This window comes from Populus trichocarpa, chromosome 15 (assembly GCF_000002775.5).
Source record: "Populus trichocarpa isolate Nisqually-1 chromosome 15, P.trichocarpa_v4.1, whole genome shotgun sequence".
In the NCBI taxonomy this organism is placed as follows: domain Eukaryota; kingdom Viridiplantae; phylum Streptophyta; class Magnoliopsida; order Malpighiales; family Salicaceae; genus Populus; species Populus trichocarpa.
The window spans coordinates 10,876,235-10,893,184 of NC_037299.2; the positions used below are offsets into that span (position 1 = coordinate 10,876,235).

The following is a 16,950-nucleotide window of genomic DNA, read 5'->3' on the forward strand; positions in this document are numbered from 1 at the left end:
AAGTTTGGATCATAGCTTAAAAACCTAACCCGAGTTATGGGTTGACACTTGACAGGGTTAACAAGTCAAGCTCAAACTTTATTGTTTTTTTTTTAAAAAAATTCTAGTCCAAAACAAAGTCTTTTTTAACACAATTTTCTTTTAAAAAATAAAATGAAATTTTGAACAAAAATTTTAAAAAATATTTGTCGGTCTCATTTAAATTATGATAGTGTCACTTGGGGTGGTGAGTTATCTCACCAAGTCATATGGGTATGCCTAGGTAAACTACATGGGCGGTTCAAAACAAAACTCAACCTGGTCTGGATCCTGGGTTGATAGGACTCCAAACTTGGCTGGGCCGGGCCGGGTTTTAGAATAATGTCCCTCCGGCGGGCTGGTTTGAGAACAATGGTTTGGACAGTAACGTTGACATGGCAGGACATTATTTGTCCGTGACAATTAAATTTACAAGTATGTAATCATTCTAGCCTTGTGGACCCCATACGTTCACGAATTATTTTGTTTTTTGTTTTAAAAAAAAAACAGGAAAAGAAAAGGAAGAAACGGCAACACCCGTTTTAGGTTTTGGTAGCTTTTCACTGATAGACAGACAGAGCATAAACCCTAAACCTCCAAAGCTCCCCATATTTCTTTCTTTCTTTTTTTTTTTAATTTTTTTATAGAATAAAAAAATTATAGTAATTAAGAAGAGAAAGAAAAATGCAGCACGATGAGGTCATATGGCAAGTTATCAGGCACAATCACTGCAGTTTTATGGCCAAGTAAAACCATTTTTAAATTTTTTTTAGCATATAGTAATGTTTTGAATTTGAATCTGTTTAAATTATAATTAATTTGATTTTTTTTGGTTTTGTTTTGATGGGTTTGTTGTGTTTTTATTGTAGAATCACAACGGGGAATTTTTGTAGAAACCCATATAACATAACTGGGGTTTGTAATCGGAGCTCTTGCCCTCTTGCTAATAGTCGCTATGCAACTATCCGTGATCACGATGGTATGTTTTTACCTTATATATTATTTTTTTTCTTTTTAATTTTCAATTCTCTCAAGTGAATTTTGTTTGTTGGGAGCAATGTAGAGAGGATAAGTGATTGTTGATAAATTTGTTTTCCGTTTTGTGTTGAAAATTAGAAATTTATACTGGGTTTTTCGGTGCATGTTGGAGTAAGCTACTACTGTTTCGGTTTCTGCTTCCCCGATGTTGGATTAGTAACTAATGGCTTGCTAATGAGGATTGAGTTGGTTCTTGTCAATTGCTTAGTTCCGATTTGGGATTGAATCCTGAGTTGGTTTTATGATCCACTTAAAACGGAGTCTTGGGTTCTTGTGGAGGTGTTGATCTTATTTGTAACTAAGCATTGGTTGGTTAGATGTATTATTGGATCTGGCGATGTGATTTATGTAGATACCTATCTAATTTGAGGTCTTTTCTGTTACAATTTAATAATCTTGTCTTTTACGTATATTTGTGAGAATTGGATGATGAATTTCCTTTTGAATTAGATGCTTGTGTGGTTCTGAACAGGTGTCTTTTATTTATATATGAAGACTATTGAGAGAGCTCATAAACCCAATGAGTTATGGGAAAGAGTAAAGTTGCCGAGAAACTATGAGAAGGCACTTGAAATCATAGACAAGCATTTGGTATTTCATTTCTATATGTCTTCTGATGTTGGTTGTGTTTACTTATTTCTTGAACCAAAACTTATTTTTAACGACTTTCTATTGCTGATCTGTAAATTCTTTGGAACTTGAAGATGTACTGGCCAAAGTTTCTTGTGCACAAAGCTAAACAGCGCCTGACAAAAATGACTCAGATGCGTATACGTATGAGGAAGCTGGCATTGAAAACAAGGTTTTGCAACTGCCTTTCTTTTGTTCTTCTGTTCTAATATTAATTTATTTTGTGTGACTACTTTCTTGGTTCTAGTAATTATTTACAGCGTTTACTGTAGGATATTTCATTATAATTGGTTGCTGTCAAGTTTATTTATGAACTAAATTAGCAAGTTTCTTTCCTTTTTCTTCTTTTATTTTTGATACATTTGTCGGACAGATTCATTAAAATTGCCACGTAGCTTTTTGCAAGGCTTGACTCATTTGTATCAGTCACATCACATTTAGTTTTTGGCCTACTTCTGTCAATAAGGCTTGACTTTGTTAGGCCTGGTTTCTAGTTTCTGTTATTATTTATTTGGCGGAATGAAATTATTGATGCACATGTGGGTTTAATGTTGGATATCTAAAAGCGAAACAGTGTTCAAAGTGAAAACCATATGATTGGATGTGGTTATTGTGTCTCATCTTCATTATAGATGTTTACCACGCTGATGTGAACAAATTCTTAAATGCTGAGATGGAGATATTATGACACTTGCTTAAATGAGACGAGTGCCAACATGTTTCTAACCAAGGTTTTAACCTGATAATTTGTGGAGTTTTTGGTGTTTCCTTGTAATTTTATGGTTATGTTACTGTTTGATGCCATTTTCATTTCCATTTTTCTTTCCGATTTATTCAAATATCAAATTCCAAAGCCCAGAGAGATCTTGTTTACCTCTACAGTTGATTTTGCATTAATTTTTGTTGCTAGGGAGAAGATAATGACTACTCCCAGAAAAGAGATAAAGAGAGAATCTAGAAGGGAGAAAAAGGCTGAAACAGCTGCTGAACTGGATAAGGTTAAGATTCCTTTCTTTGATATAATTGTCTCAACCATGTTGTGGATTTACATAGTTCTAACCGGTGCTGCTTTCAACAGAGTATTGAGAAAGAGTTGCTAGAAAGACTCAATGGAGGACTTTATGGTGACATACATAATATTCTACCAAACTATTTCAACAAAATTCTTGACGAAAATGAACTGCATGCTGTTAGCGATGATGATGATGTAGTGGTATGTTTTTCTGGTAATTTTAAGTAGTTAATGTTGTGTGATACAAGAAGGCATTTCTGTTTTGTATACTAAGGAATTTTGTGAATCAGCAGGAACCTGAAATAGAATATGTTCAAGGCTATGATGATCTTGAAGAAGAAGATGATATAGAAGATTTCGGTGGTTTTGCTATTGACGAGTCTCTCAAGAATAATGGTAAAGTATTTTCTTTTTTTATAAAGAGAGTAGTGTGGTGTGGATTTTTCATGTCCCCTTTCCCAGTTACTGCACGCTCACTGCCATGAGTGCATTCGCACTGTTTCCTGTACTTGCTATATAAAATTCCATTTATTATGATGAAAATTTTTCACCTTAAAAGTTAATGCTAATTATGTTGACAATCATTGGTAGATGTGTCAATGCTAATTATGTTGACAATCATTGGTAGAAGTGTGAAGGTTTGATATATCAATTAATTTTTTCGTTTTTGCTGAAAAACAAGATTCAGCTCACTTGAGCATGCGATGTTTTACTATACTGATTCTTGTGATCTCATTCTGTGAATATCAAACCTCAGATTTCAATAGGCTTATATATACACGAGGCAAAATGTTCAAATTTGAATTATATGTTTATGAAATTTATACAGATGATGCACCTGAGGAGGAAGAGGATATGGACACAGTTGATCGTAAGAGGTTAAAGATTGGATCAGAGTCTGCTCATCGAAAGGTGGAGGAAGATGAACCTAGAAAATCAAAAAAGAAAGCTAGGGTTCTGGTTGAGGTTAGTGATCAAAGATCTCCACTATTTTTTTAGATGTTTTTTTAAATGGGATGGAGAAAGTCAATTCCAAATTTATTTGATGTGTAAAATCCGAAATTTGTATTGGCATGACATGCAAATCTCTTGTAGTCGAAACACAAATGAAACTTATAGGTTGCATTAGGTAAATGTCTCTGGACAAAAGAGATAAATACAGAAGGGACAAAAACATGTTTGGTTGGAGGGATGGAGACATAAAAATAACACCATCTCTGGAACAGTTTTGTAGTAAATCTCCTTTCTTTCAAAACAGGAAGGATAGGGGACATGTCCATTCTATTCTAACTATTTTTGTTCTCTGTCTCAAAATAGTAACCAAACACTACCTTGAAATAGCATTGACCTCCCTCCCTGATGTTTATAAGTTGCATTAGCTGTTGCTGAGCAGTTGCATCTCTGGTTTTGTGTAAACATTGCTCCCTAATTTTAAAGATTCATTTTAGCGCCAAAACACCAATCGGATGGGTCCATCATGCTTTTCTAAACAAGTCGAGCTTGTTTGGGAGTGTGGTTGTGGTTACTTTTCAAAATGTTTTTCACTCATAAATATATTAAAATAATATTTTTTTATTTTTTAAAAATTATTTTTGATATCAGCGCATCAAAATGATCGAAAAACACTAAAAAGATATTAATTTGAAGCAAAGAAAAAAATAAAATAAAATTCAAATTTTTTCAAAAACGCTTTTGAATCGCAAAAACAAACAGGACACGGTATTGATTTGTGCACAGCTTTCTTAAGGGGAAAACCCAATATATACCGCTAGAAGTTTTCTTGCATTAGAAACTATTGTGACTGAGCATTGACATACCATCACCTTCCAATTGTTTTCCTTTTTATATCTGCCGCAAAAGATAAAAATGTGCACTTACTACTGTTTTTGGTGCTTTCTATCAGGTTGAGAATGAAGATGCTTCTGAAAGGCAGAGGGAAACCTTTTGAGAGGGTTTTAAGACATCTGCGTGTAAAATTGTTGTTCTTTACATCAATTTTGTAACTTAGGTTTCATACTTGGGAAGTTAAATCTCCACTAAAAGTTAAATCTTTTGTTGTCTTGTTTTTTTTCCCTTCTCTACTGTCTCTGTTTTCTCTGTTATGAAATAATAACTAAAAACTATCTAAATTTATATATTACATGAGAAGAAATTTTAAAGAGATTATTATCTGATTGCCAGGGTATAGGTAATAAATAAGGTGGCATTGTTGCAATTAAATAATGTTCACACACACACACACACACACACACACAGATATATATATATATTATGGGTATTGAACATTGCAGTGCCCAGCCAGCCAAAGCGGCGGCGTTTGGATTGTTTCCAATCTAATGACTGGGATTGGATGTATCTTGTTTCTGTAGTAATATAAATAATCTCTTCATTGTAAGCATCTAATTCAGCAATTACCTAGAGAGTGTTTAAAATCATAATATATATTATTTTTTAAATTTATTTTTATTTAAAAATAAAAAAATATTTTTAACATATTAACTTATCATAACAATCTAAAAATACATATAATTTTTAAAAAAAAACTTATTTTTTTTTAAATCATGGTAAAACCACTAAAACAAACAGGTATTAATGATTATCAAGTCATAAGCAACAATTATTAAAGTTATCGTGTCATTTACTAGCACTACATGCATTCAGGCACTACCATAATTATAGCTAATAACCTTGAATTTTACTAAAAACTTTTATCTAATATCACTACATAACTTTATTTTAATAACTTTATTTTAATTATTTTTATTTCATTATATAATAAAAATAGATACTCGTAAAACTGAACACTAATTCAATACTAAGATATTTTTTTTAAGACCATGATAACTTCAAGAAAAATAAATTAAAATAAATTAGAAAAGTTAATTTTTAGTTTTGTGTTTTTTCTAGAATAATTTTTTTTATTTAATAATATAATAAAAAAATAGATGTTTAAAAAATTAAGTACCAATCTAATATCGATCTGTATTTTTAAATCATGATAACGTCATGAAAAATAAATTGAAATAAATCATGAAGTTTAATTTATAATAATTATGTTTTTTTTTATTTTAAAATATGATAGATTAATTTTTTTATTTAATAATATAATAAAAAATAAAAATTATAAACTGAACATCAACCTAATATTAAATTTTGTTTTTTAAATTACAATAAACTTGTATAAATAAAACTAAAATATAGGAAACAAAACTAAGTGATTAAACTCCGCACAATCAATTATTCTTTTAAATGAATTTTATGATTTTAAAGACACATTTTTATATATTTTTTATTTGATATATTTGAAGAAATAAACTAAGAAAGGAATAAGTTTTTTTAAATCAAATTTATTGGGTTTATATATAGAGACACACACGATACCCTTTCACCGCTAGCTCAATTATTTTTTTGATCCAGGCGGACACTTTTTAGAAGAAGAAATTTACAGTGTTTTACCACCCTCCAATAGTGCATTGACAAGTCAGTAATTACATCACCGGCATGTAATCTTATCAGATTCTGTACGATTATCGGGATCCACGACGAAACCCCCCCTTCCCTGTCACCTCTCTCGATTATAACAGATTCTCATCATCACAACAACTCTCTTACCAAGAGATCCAACAATGGACCCAGACCCGAAAACCCACCCGATTCTCTCTTACGTCATGGCCCGACTTCCCTCTCTCGGACACAAATCCCCTGGCCCCTCCTTCGACATCGAGCAACCACCACAGCCATCACAACCACCACCACAATCTCTATTTCCTCAATTATCCGACCCGGCCCTCCTATCTTCAATGAGACGGGCTGTTGGCGATGTTGCCCAAACCCGATCGGTGCTCCATACTCTAGGCCCCCGGCCCGACCATGAAACCGTGGACACAGCGAAACTCAAACTCAGTGAAATCGAGTCCAATTTATCGAAGCAATTGGAGGATCTTGTGCTTTCTCCGCGGCCATGTGAGATTGATAGGTTAGAGTGGAGGGCGCATTTGGCTGAGAAAGAGAAGAAGATTCGAGAAGAGGCGGAGAAAGAGATAGGGTTTTATAAAATGGTATTGCAATTGGATGAAATGCACAAGGATTATGAGAAGTTGTTGAAGGAAGCGGAGGATAAGTTGGTGAAAATTTATAGGATGGCGGAGCGAGGAGTGGAGGAAGATAAGGAGGTGGAAGGAGTGGAGGTGGAGGAGGAGGTGGAGGTGGAGGTGACTGAGGAGGTTGTGGGAGTGTTGAGAGAGGGGAGCTCGAAAGGGATCGAAAGAGTGGATTTGTCGAATCGGAGACTGAGGTTCTTACCTGAGGGATTTGGGAGGGTTGTGGGGTTGAAAGTGCTTAATCTTTCCAATAATCAACTTCAGGTTTTTTTTTTTTATTATTTAGTGTTTAGAAATGTAGTTAGGGTTTCTTGAAATCTTTTATGTGCTGTGAATTTATAAAATCTTTTGTGTGATAATATAGATTTAATGTACGAGTTGATAAGGTTAGAGTGGAGTTATGACATAATTTTTATGGTATTAAGATGAATTAAGAGGTTTGAATTTGTTACCAATATTGAATAATCGGTACCGTAAAAGGATTTGTGCATATCAAATCTGTCATTAAAAGAAAGCGATGAATTTCAAAGAGCGCTCGAATCGGAATTTGCTAATTGAAAAATGTATCTTACTTGGGTACTAGCTATGCTTCTGATATGGGTTTGGTTTAGTTTAAAGCAGTGCTGGTGCATATTGTTGGTGTGTTTGTATTTTCAGCTGTAGATGAAAATGTTTATTTCAGTTAGATACATGGCATGTCATCTTTCAGAATCATATAGCTACTTGAAGTTATTGGCTGAGTATTCCTTCAATATTTTGCAATAGTTATTGTAGGATTTACCTTGACTGGGGTGGAAAGGAAGGGAAAATTCTCTTTTACACACCATTTATAGGTTCCGTTAACGTGGTTAGTTCTTACTATGTGGCAGTTCTAATGTCCAAAGCTTTCCCAGTAATGATCATACTGGTGAGAGTTCATAGGTGTAGTTGTGGTGTAGTTTAGGGATAAAACAGCAATAAATCAGCAGAATTGACGCATAAAACAAGTAGAATAGAGGCTGGAACTCTATGTAGAACTTAGTGCTTAGGAAAACCTCAAGTTTATTAGTTGAAAATAATTATACGATAGCTGTAAATCTGGCCTTAAAATCTTTCCCACTTTATTGTTCATGAATCCTATAATGCTGAGCATGAGATATGCAAATCATTGAGAACCAACCTGACTTGTTAACTGCAATATGTAACTTCTCATACTTGTTTTGCTTCGTGGATGGATATTTTTATTATGATAAATAAACATAGTGCTGTTTGTTTGCATTCGTGGTAGTAAAAAGTTAGTTCTTGGTGTAGCCCCAACTGAAATCTTGATGATTAATTTGTCCGTCCAATCCCATTTCATAAATGGTTATTACTTGTATTATTTTTTCCTAGTAACTGAGTAACCTGTGTGAGTGAAACAGGTCATTCCTGATTCAATAACTGGGTTAGAAATTCTTGAGGAGCTCAATCTTGCTTCAAATCTCTTAGAAGCACTGCCAGATTCAATTGGATTACTGCAAAACTTGAAAATCCTGGATGTCTCTAGCAACAAGATAGAGGTATTGCCTGGCACCATTTGTCATTGCAGGTAATTCTAATTCATTACAAGTTTGTCCTTTGACCAGAAATCCTGTACAGTGGACTTTATTCATCAATGGTTCAGGTCGTTGCTGGAATTGGATGTGAGCTTCAACTGCCTGACATACTTGCCGACTAATATTGGACATGAAATGTCGAATCTTCAGAGGCTTTCGATCCAGCTGAACAAGATTTTTTCTCTTCCCACATCTATTGGTGAGATGAGATCTCTGCGCCACCTGGATGCTCATTTCAATGAGCTTCGTGGCCTTCCCCTTGCTATTGGGAAATTGACAAATCTTGAGATCCTCAATTTGAGTGGTAATTTCAGTGACCTGAAAGAACTCCCTGAAACTTTTGGTGATTTGACAAACCTCAAGGAACTTGATCTCAGCAACAACCAGATTTCTGCCTTGCCTGATTCATTTGGTCGGCTGGATAATTTGACCAAGCTCAACCTGGACCAAAATCCCCTTGTAATTCCGCCGCCAGAAGTTATCAAGGAAGGGGTCGAGGCTGTGAAGATTTTTATGGCTAAGAGGTGGATTGACATACTGGTGGAGGAAGAAAGGAAGAGCACGCTTGAAGTACAAGAACAAGCACAGACTGGATGGTTGACGCTCAGCACCTCATGGTTGAAAACTTATGCTACTGGTGTTTCTGCTACTGTTTCAGGATTCTTAAGTCCGAGAGTTCCTAGAGATCCTTATCTTGATCAACAGCTATGACTTCCCAGTCTCTGATATTTCAAGATCCATTTCTTCTTGACAGCATGTACATTTGATATGATTGATGAGGTGGATTTCTTCTGCTTGCAGTTTCTTTTGAAGCTGCAACGATGCCAACTAGAAAGAGCTGCAAGTTCAGCAAATTTTGCTCTTCTTCCACTCAGTCCTATTCTGGTTTTGCCAGACAATAAACAGGTAGATTCTTGGCTACTCTGTTATCAAAACATCTCCTGCATATCGAATTTCACAACAGTTCCTTCTGCTGCTATTAATGTTTGGAAGTTGCTCATAATATCTTAGAACGTTCTTGAAAATGCATATAAGCTTTAGTGGTAGTTCTAGTAATCTCCTGATAACTCTACTAGCGTGAAGAAATGCACAAATGGCAGTCCTCCTGTATAAAGACGCTAAGTATTGTAGGCCATTAAGTGAACTTAATGGTTTGGATTTTTGTGTGATAGCATAGACTTTAATGGTTTGGATTAGTCTGTGATGGCATACTTGATGGTTTGGATTACTTGCAGTTTTTGGGTGGACATTTCATCCATCAACACCACTTCACTAATGGAAGATAATGACACACTTGTCTCTCTTTTAACTCGCTTAGAACACATCATGAGCAATATCCACAGGAGTTTTGATGATAATTTGAATCTACCATTAATGTGTTAAATGCCAACACCACAAGCCAACTTCCTCATCTCATCTTGCTACAGCTAATTTCAAGTACTTGTGCTACCTCTGGTCCAGCAACTGTGTCATTAAAAAACAGCTCGGGCAGAGAGCAGGACTCCACCCTCATGCAGGTTTAAAACCCTCGAGGCCTAGATCATTCCTGTATAGATTAGTGAAAATAGAACAATAAAATTAAGTCCAGAAAATCAAACAATTAAGGTGTTGGTAAACAATACGATTGTATAGATTATTTACTGGAATACTCTTGATAACGAAGGTGGTGTCAGCTGTATCTGATCCCGAGGTCGTGTGAAATAAATTATAAGTTTGTGAACGTTTGTATGAACAACATGCATGTTGTTTGGGTTATAACAAGGTAGGCGGGTAGAAGCAGGTTTATAATGCAGTTGCAGCATGGGTAGCAATTCACAATGATTTTTTTTTTTTTTACAATTTAGTTCTTAAACTTTATTTTTCTTTAATAGCATTTTTTATGCCCAAATCGATGATCAATTTATCAAGAATTGTTAAAGAGGGACCGAAGTGTAAAATAAAGAGAAAAGAGGTAGTTGTTTAAAAAAATTAGAAAAAAACTCACTTTTGTCCTTTTATGTTTTAAATCACAACTTTTCGGTCTCTTAATATTTTAAAATTTTAATTGTGTTATAGAATTTCATTAAGTTAAATTCCTGGTTAATTCCTTGTTTGAAAAAAAAAAAAAAGTTATCATATTCAAATGGTAAAGAGAAAAAAAGTATTGATTGATATTGATTTAATCTATAAAAAATATTTATTTTGATATCAATGGGTTTTATTCGATAAGAATAGCCTCATCTAGGTACTTTTTAGTCTTTCTATCATCTAAAATGATAGATCTCAGAGATTTTTTTGTTTTGTTTTTTTAGTTTTTTTGAGAACATAATTGAGACCTTTATTACGGCAATGATTTGGGGAAGAACAAGTGATATGTCGCCAAACTTTATTTAAAAAAACATTTAAGAGCGAAACAACATGTTATTCGTCGCATTTTGTCTCTTTCATTTTCAAATAAAAAACAATTAAGGGCCAGGTGTGTACGCCTAACTTGCCAATTCTAGGCTAGATTGCCAATTCTAGGCTCTAGCCGCACTTGTTTTTATTTATTTATTTATTAAAATGCAAAAACACCCCTAAATTAACTTAACATTAACAAAAAAAAAAAAAACATGTTGAAAACATCAAAAAAAACCCTGAGAAAGATAGTTTTGTTAATTTTGAATCTATAGATAATTAAGTGATTTAACTTTAATTAAAAAAATTAAAAATACATAAAAGCTCCTGGGATTAAGCCATCAATGTTTTTAGTTCTCAAAGTATTTAAGCTATATAAAAATATTGAAAAAAATAATATCCCCTAAATAATTTGAAAATTACATTGAATCACAGTAAAAAAATAATCTTACCTCAAATCCTACTCAATGGTTTCTTGGGCTAGGGGCAAATTCATTATAACACTATCCAATGAATAGTGTTCTTAGTTTAGGGGTACACCAATACCTTTTCATGTGCCAACATTCTTTTTTTTTTTTAACTTTAAATATTTATTAAAATATAAAAATGTCTATAAATTAACTTGACATTAACAAAAGCAAAAACCAAGTTGAAAAATCATAAAACCTCTAGAAGATAGTTTTGTTAATTTTAAACCAATGAGTAATTAAATAATTTAACTTAAAAAAAAGAGAGAGACATGAAAGCCTCTAGATTAAGCCATCCTTTTCTCTCTTTCTCTCTCTCTTCTTTTCTCTCTCTCTCTCTCTTATGGTGTATTAGTGTATCTAAATAATTTAAGTGTTTAAAAAAGATTGAAAAAGTCTAATATATCTTCAAACAATTTTAAAATAACATTGAATTGAATTATAGTAAAAACAATTATTTTATCTCAAATCCTAGTTCAATTTTTTTTTCTAATAGCAAATTCATCATGATTATATTAATGATTAGTGTTGCGAGTTCATACAACAAATTAATTAAAATAAAGGTGTCTTGCTGCTGCGTGTTTTCAAGGATATAAACAACAGTGAACAGACACTGTGAATTCCTCGAAAAGATGAATCATAGAGTACATTGACGAGGAATTAATATTCAAACCCACCACCATTAGGGAAAAAAACATATTATGGGTTAAATCGTAATTAAATTATACATCTCCGGTCCACTTATTAAATTAATAATAACTATGCATATACTAAAACAAAACAGTGTTTTGATGTATAAATGGTAAAATTATAGATTTTGCCATTTTTTTTTTTTTTACTTTAATGATATTGTAATGGTGGTAAAATATTAATTTTTGAGTTTTTTTTTTATATATAAAACAAGTTTTTTTATATTTGTTTTCTTTATACTTTGTATTTTTATCATTTTACACTTGGCCTATTTATTATCATTTTGTTTCTTATCTTTAATTTTTTAATATTTTTTTAGTTTTTTTTTCTTTACACTTTTTTTTGGAAAAAAATATATTTTTTATTTTTTACATTTTAAATATTTATCACTTTACACTTGACCTATTTATACCATTTTTTTTTTATCTTTATTCTTTTGTAATTTGTTTTTAAATTTTTTTCTTTACACTTTTTTTTATAAAAATTATTGTACAAAGACTAACGAAATGTTGTTTCACTGTAACAATTCCAATATTGTTCCATTATTCTGCTACGTTAAGAATTAGCTTAAGATCTTACATGTTTTTAATAATGCATATGATCTTTATTATAAATATTATTATAAGTAAACATTGACTTTTTGATTTACAATTATATTTGTTGCTTGATGTAAAAAAAAATGCGTTAATAACACCTACACATTAATTCATTTGCATTAGAAAAAACATTATTCAATCTGCAGCGAGGCGAGTTGAATAGATACGTTGACACTTTATTTTTTTTTCATTTACTGACACATATAGTTCTTAATGTATTAAAATAAATGCATACATAGAATTTTATTTATTTATAATTAGATTTTAAAAAAATTATTTGAATAGCTTGCATATTTATTTGTATTTTGCCAAAAACAATTATTTGTCTCACGGCAAAATATAGGTCAAATAACTAGTAAATAAACTAAAAGAGATGTTTAACTGTTGATCCATGCACAAAACACTATGGATTTGAACAATGTAATAATAATTTTACCCTTCTCAATAAAAATAATTGGTCTGGTTATTGGAGGTAATATGATTATTTCACAAAGTTCATTAATTATTATCAGATTATTCGATGACAACTTGATATTTTCATATTTTTATAATACAATAAAATGATAAAATTATCTTTAAAAGAAATTTTTATTTTATTGGTGTCAAGAGGATTTTTTGAATTTTTATTTTTTTAAAAGCACACTAAAATAACTAAATTACTCTTAAAAGCAAAATATTTTTTTAGCATCCAATGACTTTTTTGTATTTTCACCATAAGTTTTTAGTTATAATCAAGTTGATCAAGGGGCAATTTGATATTTTATAAAATATAAAATATTCTTTAAATATCAAAACTATCTAGACCATAAATTGCATGCACTAGCATGTGGGTTGTGTCCATGCTATTACGGCGACACATGAGATATTTGGTCTTCCTTTTAAGCTGAAGCATGGCAACAAATGAGTGGCAGTGCGACAATAACTTTTTTTTTCTTTTCTTTCCTTTTTTTTTCTTTCCCCACCTCAAGATTCGAGCCAAGTTGGCCAAAATTGAACGATGTTATGTCATTTTGATTTTGTATCAGATTTGATTTTTATTTTTTTAATTGTTATTTATCCTATATTGAATCCTATTTTTATTTATTTTTTGTTCCATTTCATCCTTTGGTATTTAGTTTTATTTTCTTTTCATGTCAAATTTGATCCTTATTTTTTTATTTGTTTTTTTCTTATTATTTTCTTAATTGAATTTGTTTTTCAGTTTCATCATTGTATATTTCATTTTATTTTTTTATGTCAAATTCAGTCCTAATTCTTTTGATTGCTATTTATTTTGTTTTGGATCCTTTTTTTATTGATTATTTTTCAATTTCATCCCTTATTTTTCGGTTAATTGGAAGTTTGCCTTCATGTTTTTTCCAGATTTGCCTTTTATGGAGTAATCATGGTCTTATGATCCGGATCACGGATTTGAAAGATTAGATTGAGTTGACTTTGAGTTTTTTTTCCTTTACTTAAATTGATTTGTTTCAATTTCATCATTCAACATTATATTTGTTGAGGATTGGCCTTCATGATTTTTTTTTTATTGAGGTTATCTAGATCTAATGTATTGAGTCACGGGCTTTGCAAGTTAATCCAGATTGACTCAAGTATTTTTTTTTTTGTTGATTTTTTTTTAATTTTGCCCTTTAACATTAGGTTGGTTTGAGAATTGAGTTTCATAATTGTATTCAATTTTCTCTTCGTGAGGTTATCTCGATCTCATGACCAAGTCACAAATTTGGCAGGTTAACTCGAGTAGACTCAAACCTTTTTTTTGTTTTTTTTTAAAATTATTTTTAAAATTATCTTCAACATTTGGTTTGCTTGGAATTGAACATTAAATTTTTGTTCATAATTATCTCATTCTCATTTAATTTTTCTTTTGTTATCAAATAAGATTACAAAGATCTTTTAAAATGTTTAAAATTTATATTTTCATAATATTCACAAGTGATCACTTTTTGCAATTAAGCATTATCAATTTTCTTGTTCTATTTTCTTTATTTATTGTTAATGTTTTTTTAATTATATTATTAAATTAACCAAACTTATTAAATCTAGTTGAACCAATGATCTAAATTTTAGATTTTTTATGCTTCTTTGAAAATACTAGTATCATCTGAGCATTAATTTTTTATTTTTTTAAAAAATTAATCTGACTCACGATTTAACACAACCACCTATATGCAGTCGGAACACTGGAAGGATAGTATTTCCCTGTACAAAGTATCCAACAGCTAGTATTGCCCCCCAAATCAACAATCCGAACCGAAAACAACATCACCATAAATAAAGGAGCAAGGCTGGCACCACCAACCTCCCCATGTGCTCACATGCTTTCCAATTTCTTTCCACTCTCCCATCAATTGATCAAGAAAAAATAATTCTCCAAGAAACTGCCCCTTCTTCTTTCTTCTTGCTTCTCATTAAGGTTTTTTTCTTTTTTATCAGAGACATGTCCAAGCTGTCTAGAACATCTTCTTCTTCCAAAACAACAACGTTGTTGTTGTTCTTGTTCCTGTTAATGTTGGCTCTCTTGGTTTCCTTCTGTGCTGTGGTGTGCTACCTCTACGCTTGTACTGCAAACCCTAGCAGACTCAACCGGGCTGGTTTCTTTGGGTCGGCCTTCTTGGTTTCCGGGGTCTTATTATTATCAACATTGCTTGTTGTTGCTGCCCGTGCCACGGTGTTGACGTGGATCACGGTGCTGGTGCTTCTAGCTTTTTCGGGAAAGCGACGCCGGGTGCTTGTTCAACAAGGGAGGGAAATCACTGCTGATGTTGTTATGTACTTGATTAGAGGGGCTGCTTAGACCCATTAACGAGAAGCAACTCAGGATGTAAAGGGAAACTGCAGTATTTGAAAGAATATATTTGTCTGTGATTATCTTTCTCCTTTCTTGTTATGGCCTATGGTGTTTTTGTAGTGCTCACTGTCTTTTTGTAGTGCCATTTTCAAATTGTATTTCGTCTCTCTCCTTTTGTTTTCTATATATATACTGAACAGCATCAAGGGTTCGTACATGTTCATTGCAGATCTTTTTTAAAGGGTTTGTCTCAACAATTGTCGATTCGATCTAGAAAACAAATTGATAAGAAATTTTCACTTCTTTAGCCTCCCTCTTTTCGCCATTTCTTTTACCATGACTGTGACAAGAACATACGTCAAGAAGAAATAGGAAAGGCCAGTTATGCTCCAACCCGACTAAAAGCAAACACCCAAGTCATTAAGTAGATCTCGTCAATATCAATCTTCTAGTTTATAGTAGCTAGTAAACCCCCCCCCCCCCCCCCCCCCCCCCATACAGTAAAAAAAGAAGAAAGAAAAAGTGCATATATTCTTTTTTCCTTTCATAATTTCCCATATAATTCGATTATTAAACGCAATTAAAACAACTGAATTTATTCATATAAGATATAAAATCAGGTCTATTAGCTTCTTTTTTTTTTTATCAACAATTAATTTTTTTATGACCTGGTGGATTCAATGTAGGGTTTGATTATTATCCTGAACATAAGAGACTAACAACTGCGACAAGATAGAAATAAAAATGATAACAAAATTGTGTTTGGTAGTGGTATATAAGATAGAATGATTGTTATTGTATTTTGTTTGATTATAATATATAAGACAAAATAAAATATAAAAAAATCTGTTTTACTTTTAATATGTATTACTATCGAATCTACATATTTTAAAAAGTAATTAGATATGTTGAAATTAATAATAATAACCGTAGTTATAAGAACTAGACTAACTTGATGGTCGATCCAGGACCTGGAATGATCTGGTTTTAAGAAAAATAATGGAAAGATTATCCCAGCCTAACCTAATCAACAACCCAGGTCAACCAGTGGCATTGTTGGCCCGCAACCCAATCTACTCAGGGTAAAACAAGGGTAAAAACTCATTGATTTTTTTTTGAATTATTATTTTTTATCAAAATGAGGTTGCTTTGTTCTTTTTTTTTTAAAAAAAAAAACTTAGGTTAAACTAACTTGACCCTTCTAACCCGTGACCTGAGTCTTACTGCAGGTCGACTCTTGAGTTTGCTTTTAAACTATGATAATAACTATTTTTATTCGCATGCGGGTCCATATCAACCTGGGTGGTTAACCCTCTCGACCAGTGATCCAAGTTTTGCCCTTGATCGACCACCGAGTTGGGTTTTAAAAATATGATAACGATCACTTTTTTTTTATGATGACCCGAATAAACCTGAGTTGATTCTCCCAACATGTGACCCGGGCCTTACCCTAGATCAACTTCCGAGTCAGATTTTAAAACTATGATAACAATAATTTTTATCTTTACATTGACCCGGGTCAACTCGACCCACCTTTATTTTTAAAACTATTATAATAAGTACTTTAATTCTTATGTTGACTTGGATTAATCCAGGTTGACATTCCTGACCTGTGACCCGGGACTTGTCCAGAGTTAACTCTTGAATCGAGTCTTAAA

At 32.2% G+C, this 16,950-nt stretch overlaps 2 protein-coding genes across 4 annotated transcripts; both read left to right on the plus strand.

Moving 5' to 3' along the window:
* The first annotated feature begins 542 nt into the window (after nt 1–542).
* LOC7453802 (uncharacterized) lies at nt 543–4,864 on the plus strand. Its single transcript, XM_002321596.4, has 9 exons — nt 543–764; nt 888–997; nt 1,529–1,647; nt 1,761–1,858; nt 2,597–2,684; nt 2,765–2,899; nt 2,992–3,094; nt 3,528–3,664; nt 4,602–4,864. Exons 1-9 carry the CDS (start codon nt 703–705, stop codon nt 4,644–4,646), a joined length of 897 nt encoding a protein of 298 aa, XP_002321632.2. The 5' UTR covers nt 543–702; the 3' UTR covers nt 4,647–4,864.
* A 1,344-nt stretch (nt 4,865–6,208) lies between these two features.
* On the plus strand, nt 6,209–10,107 carry LOC7457773 (plant intracellular Ras-group-related LRR protein 9). 3 transcript variants are annotated; one of them, XR_002978158.2, is made up of 4 exons: nt 6,209–7,062; nt 8,199–8,365; nt 8,441–9,278; nt 9,800–10,107. XR_002978158.2 is itself a non-coding variant. In XM_002321597.4 (3 exons), exons 1-3 carry the CDS (start codon nt 6,325–6,327, stop codon nt 9,081–9,083), a joined length of 1,548 nt encoding a protein of 515 aa, XP_002321633.1. In that variant the 5' UTR covers nt 6,209–6,324; the 3' UTR covers nt 9,084–9,568. The 3 variants fall into 3 exon arrangements, 1 of the variants encoding a protein (XP_002321633.1); XR_002978159.2 differs by lacking the exon at nt 9,800–10,107 and adding an exon at nt 9,608–9,692; XM_002321597.4 differs by lacking the exon at nt 9,800–10,107 and having other exon boundaries at nt 8,441–9,568.
* The last annotated feature ends 6,843 nt before the right edge of the window (nt 10,108–16,950 follow it).

What these genes read in the sequence shown, in the direction of transcription:
- LOC7453802 (XM_002321596.4), top strand. Translation starts at nt 703, where the DNA reads ATGCAGCACGATGAGGTCATATGGCAAGTTATCAGGCACAATCACTGC. An exon ending in CACTGCAGTTTTATGGCCAA is followed by an intron (nt 765 to 887) that starts GTAAAACCATTT and finishes TTTTTATTGTAG; the next exon opens with AATCACAACGGGGAATTTTT. An exon ending in AAATCATAGACAAGCATTTG is followed by an intron (nt 1,648 to 1,760) that starts GTATTTCATTTC and finishes TGGAACTTGAAG; the next exon opens with ATGTACTGGCCAAAGTTTCT.
- LOC7457773 (XM_002321597.4), top strand. Translation starts at nt 6,325, where the DNA reads ATGGACCCAGACCCGAAAACCCACCCGATTCTCTCTTACGTCATGGCC. An exon ending in TTTCCAATAATCAACTTCAG is followed by an intron (nt 7,063 to 8,198) that starts GTTTTTTTTTTT and finishes TGAGTGAAACAG; the next exon opens with GTCATTCCTGATTCAATAAC. An exon ending in GGCACCATTTGTCATTGCAG is followed by an intron (nt 8,366 to 8,440) that starts GTAATTCTAATT and finishes TCAATGGTTCAG; the next exon opens with GTCGTTGCTGGAATTGGATG.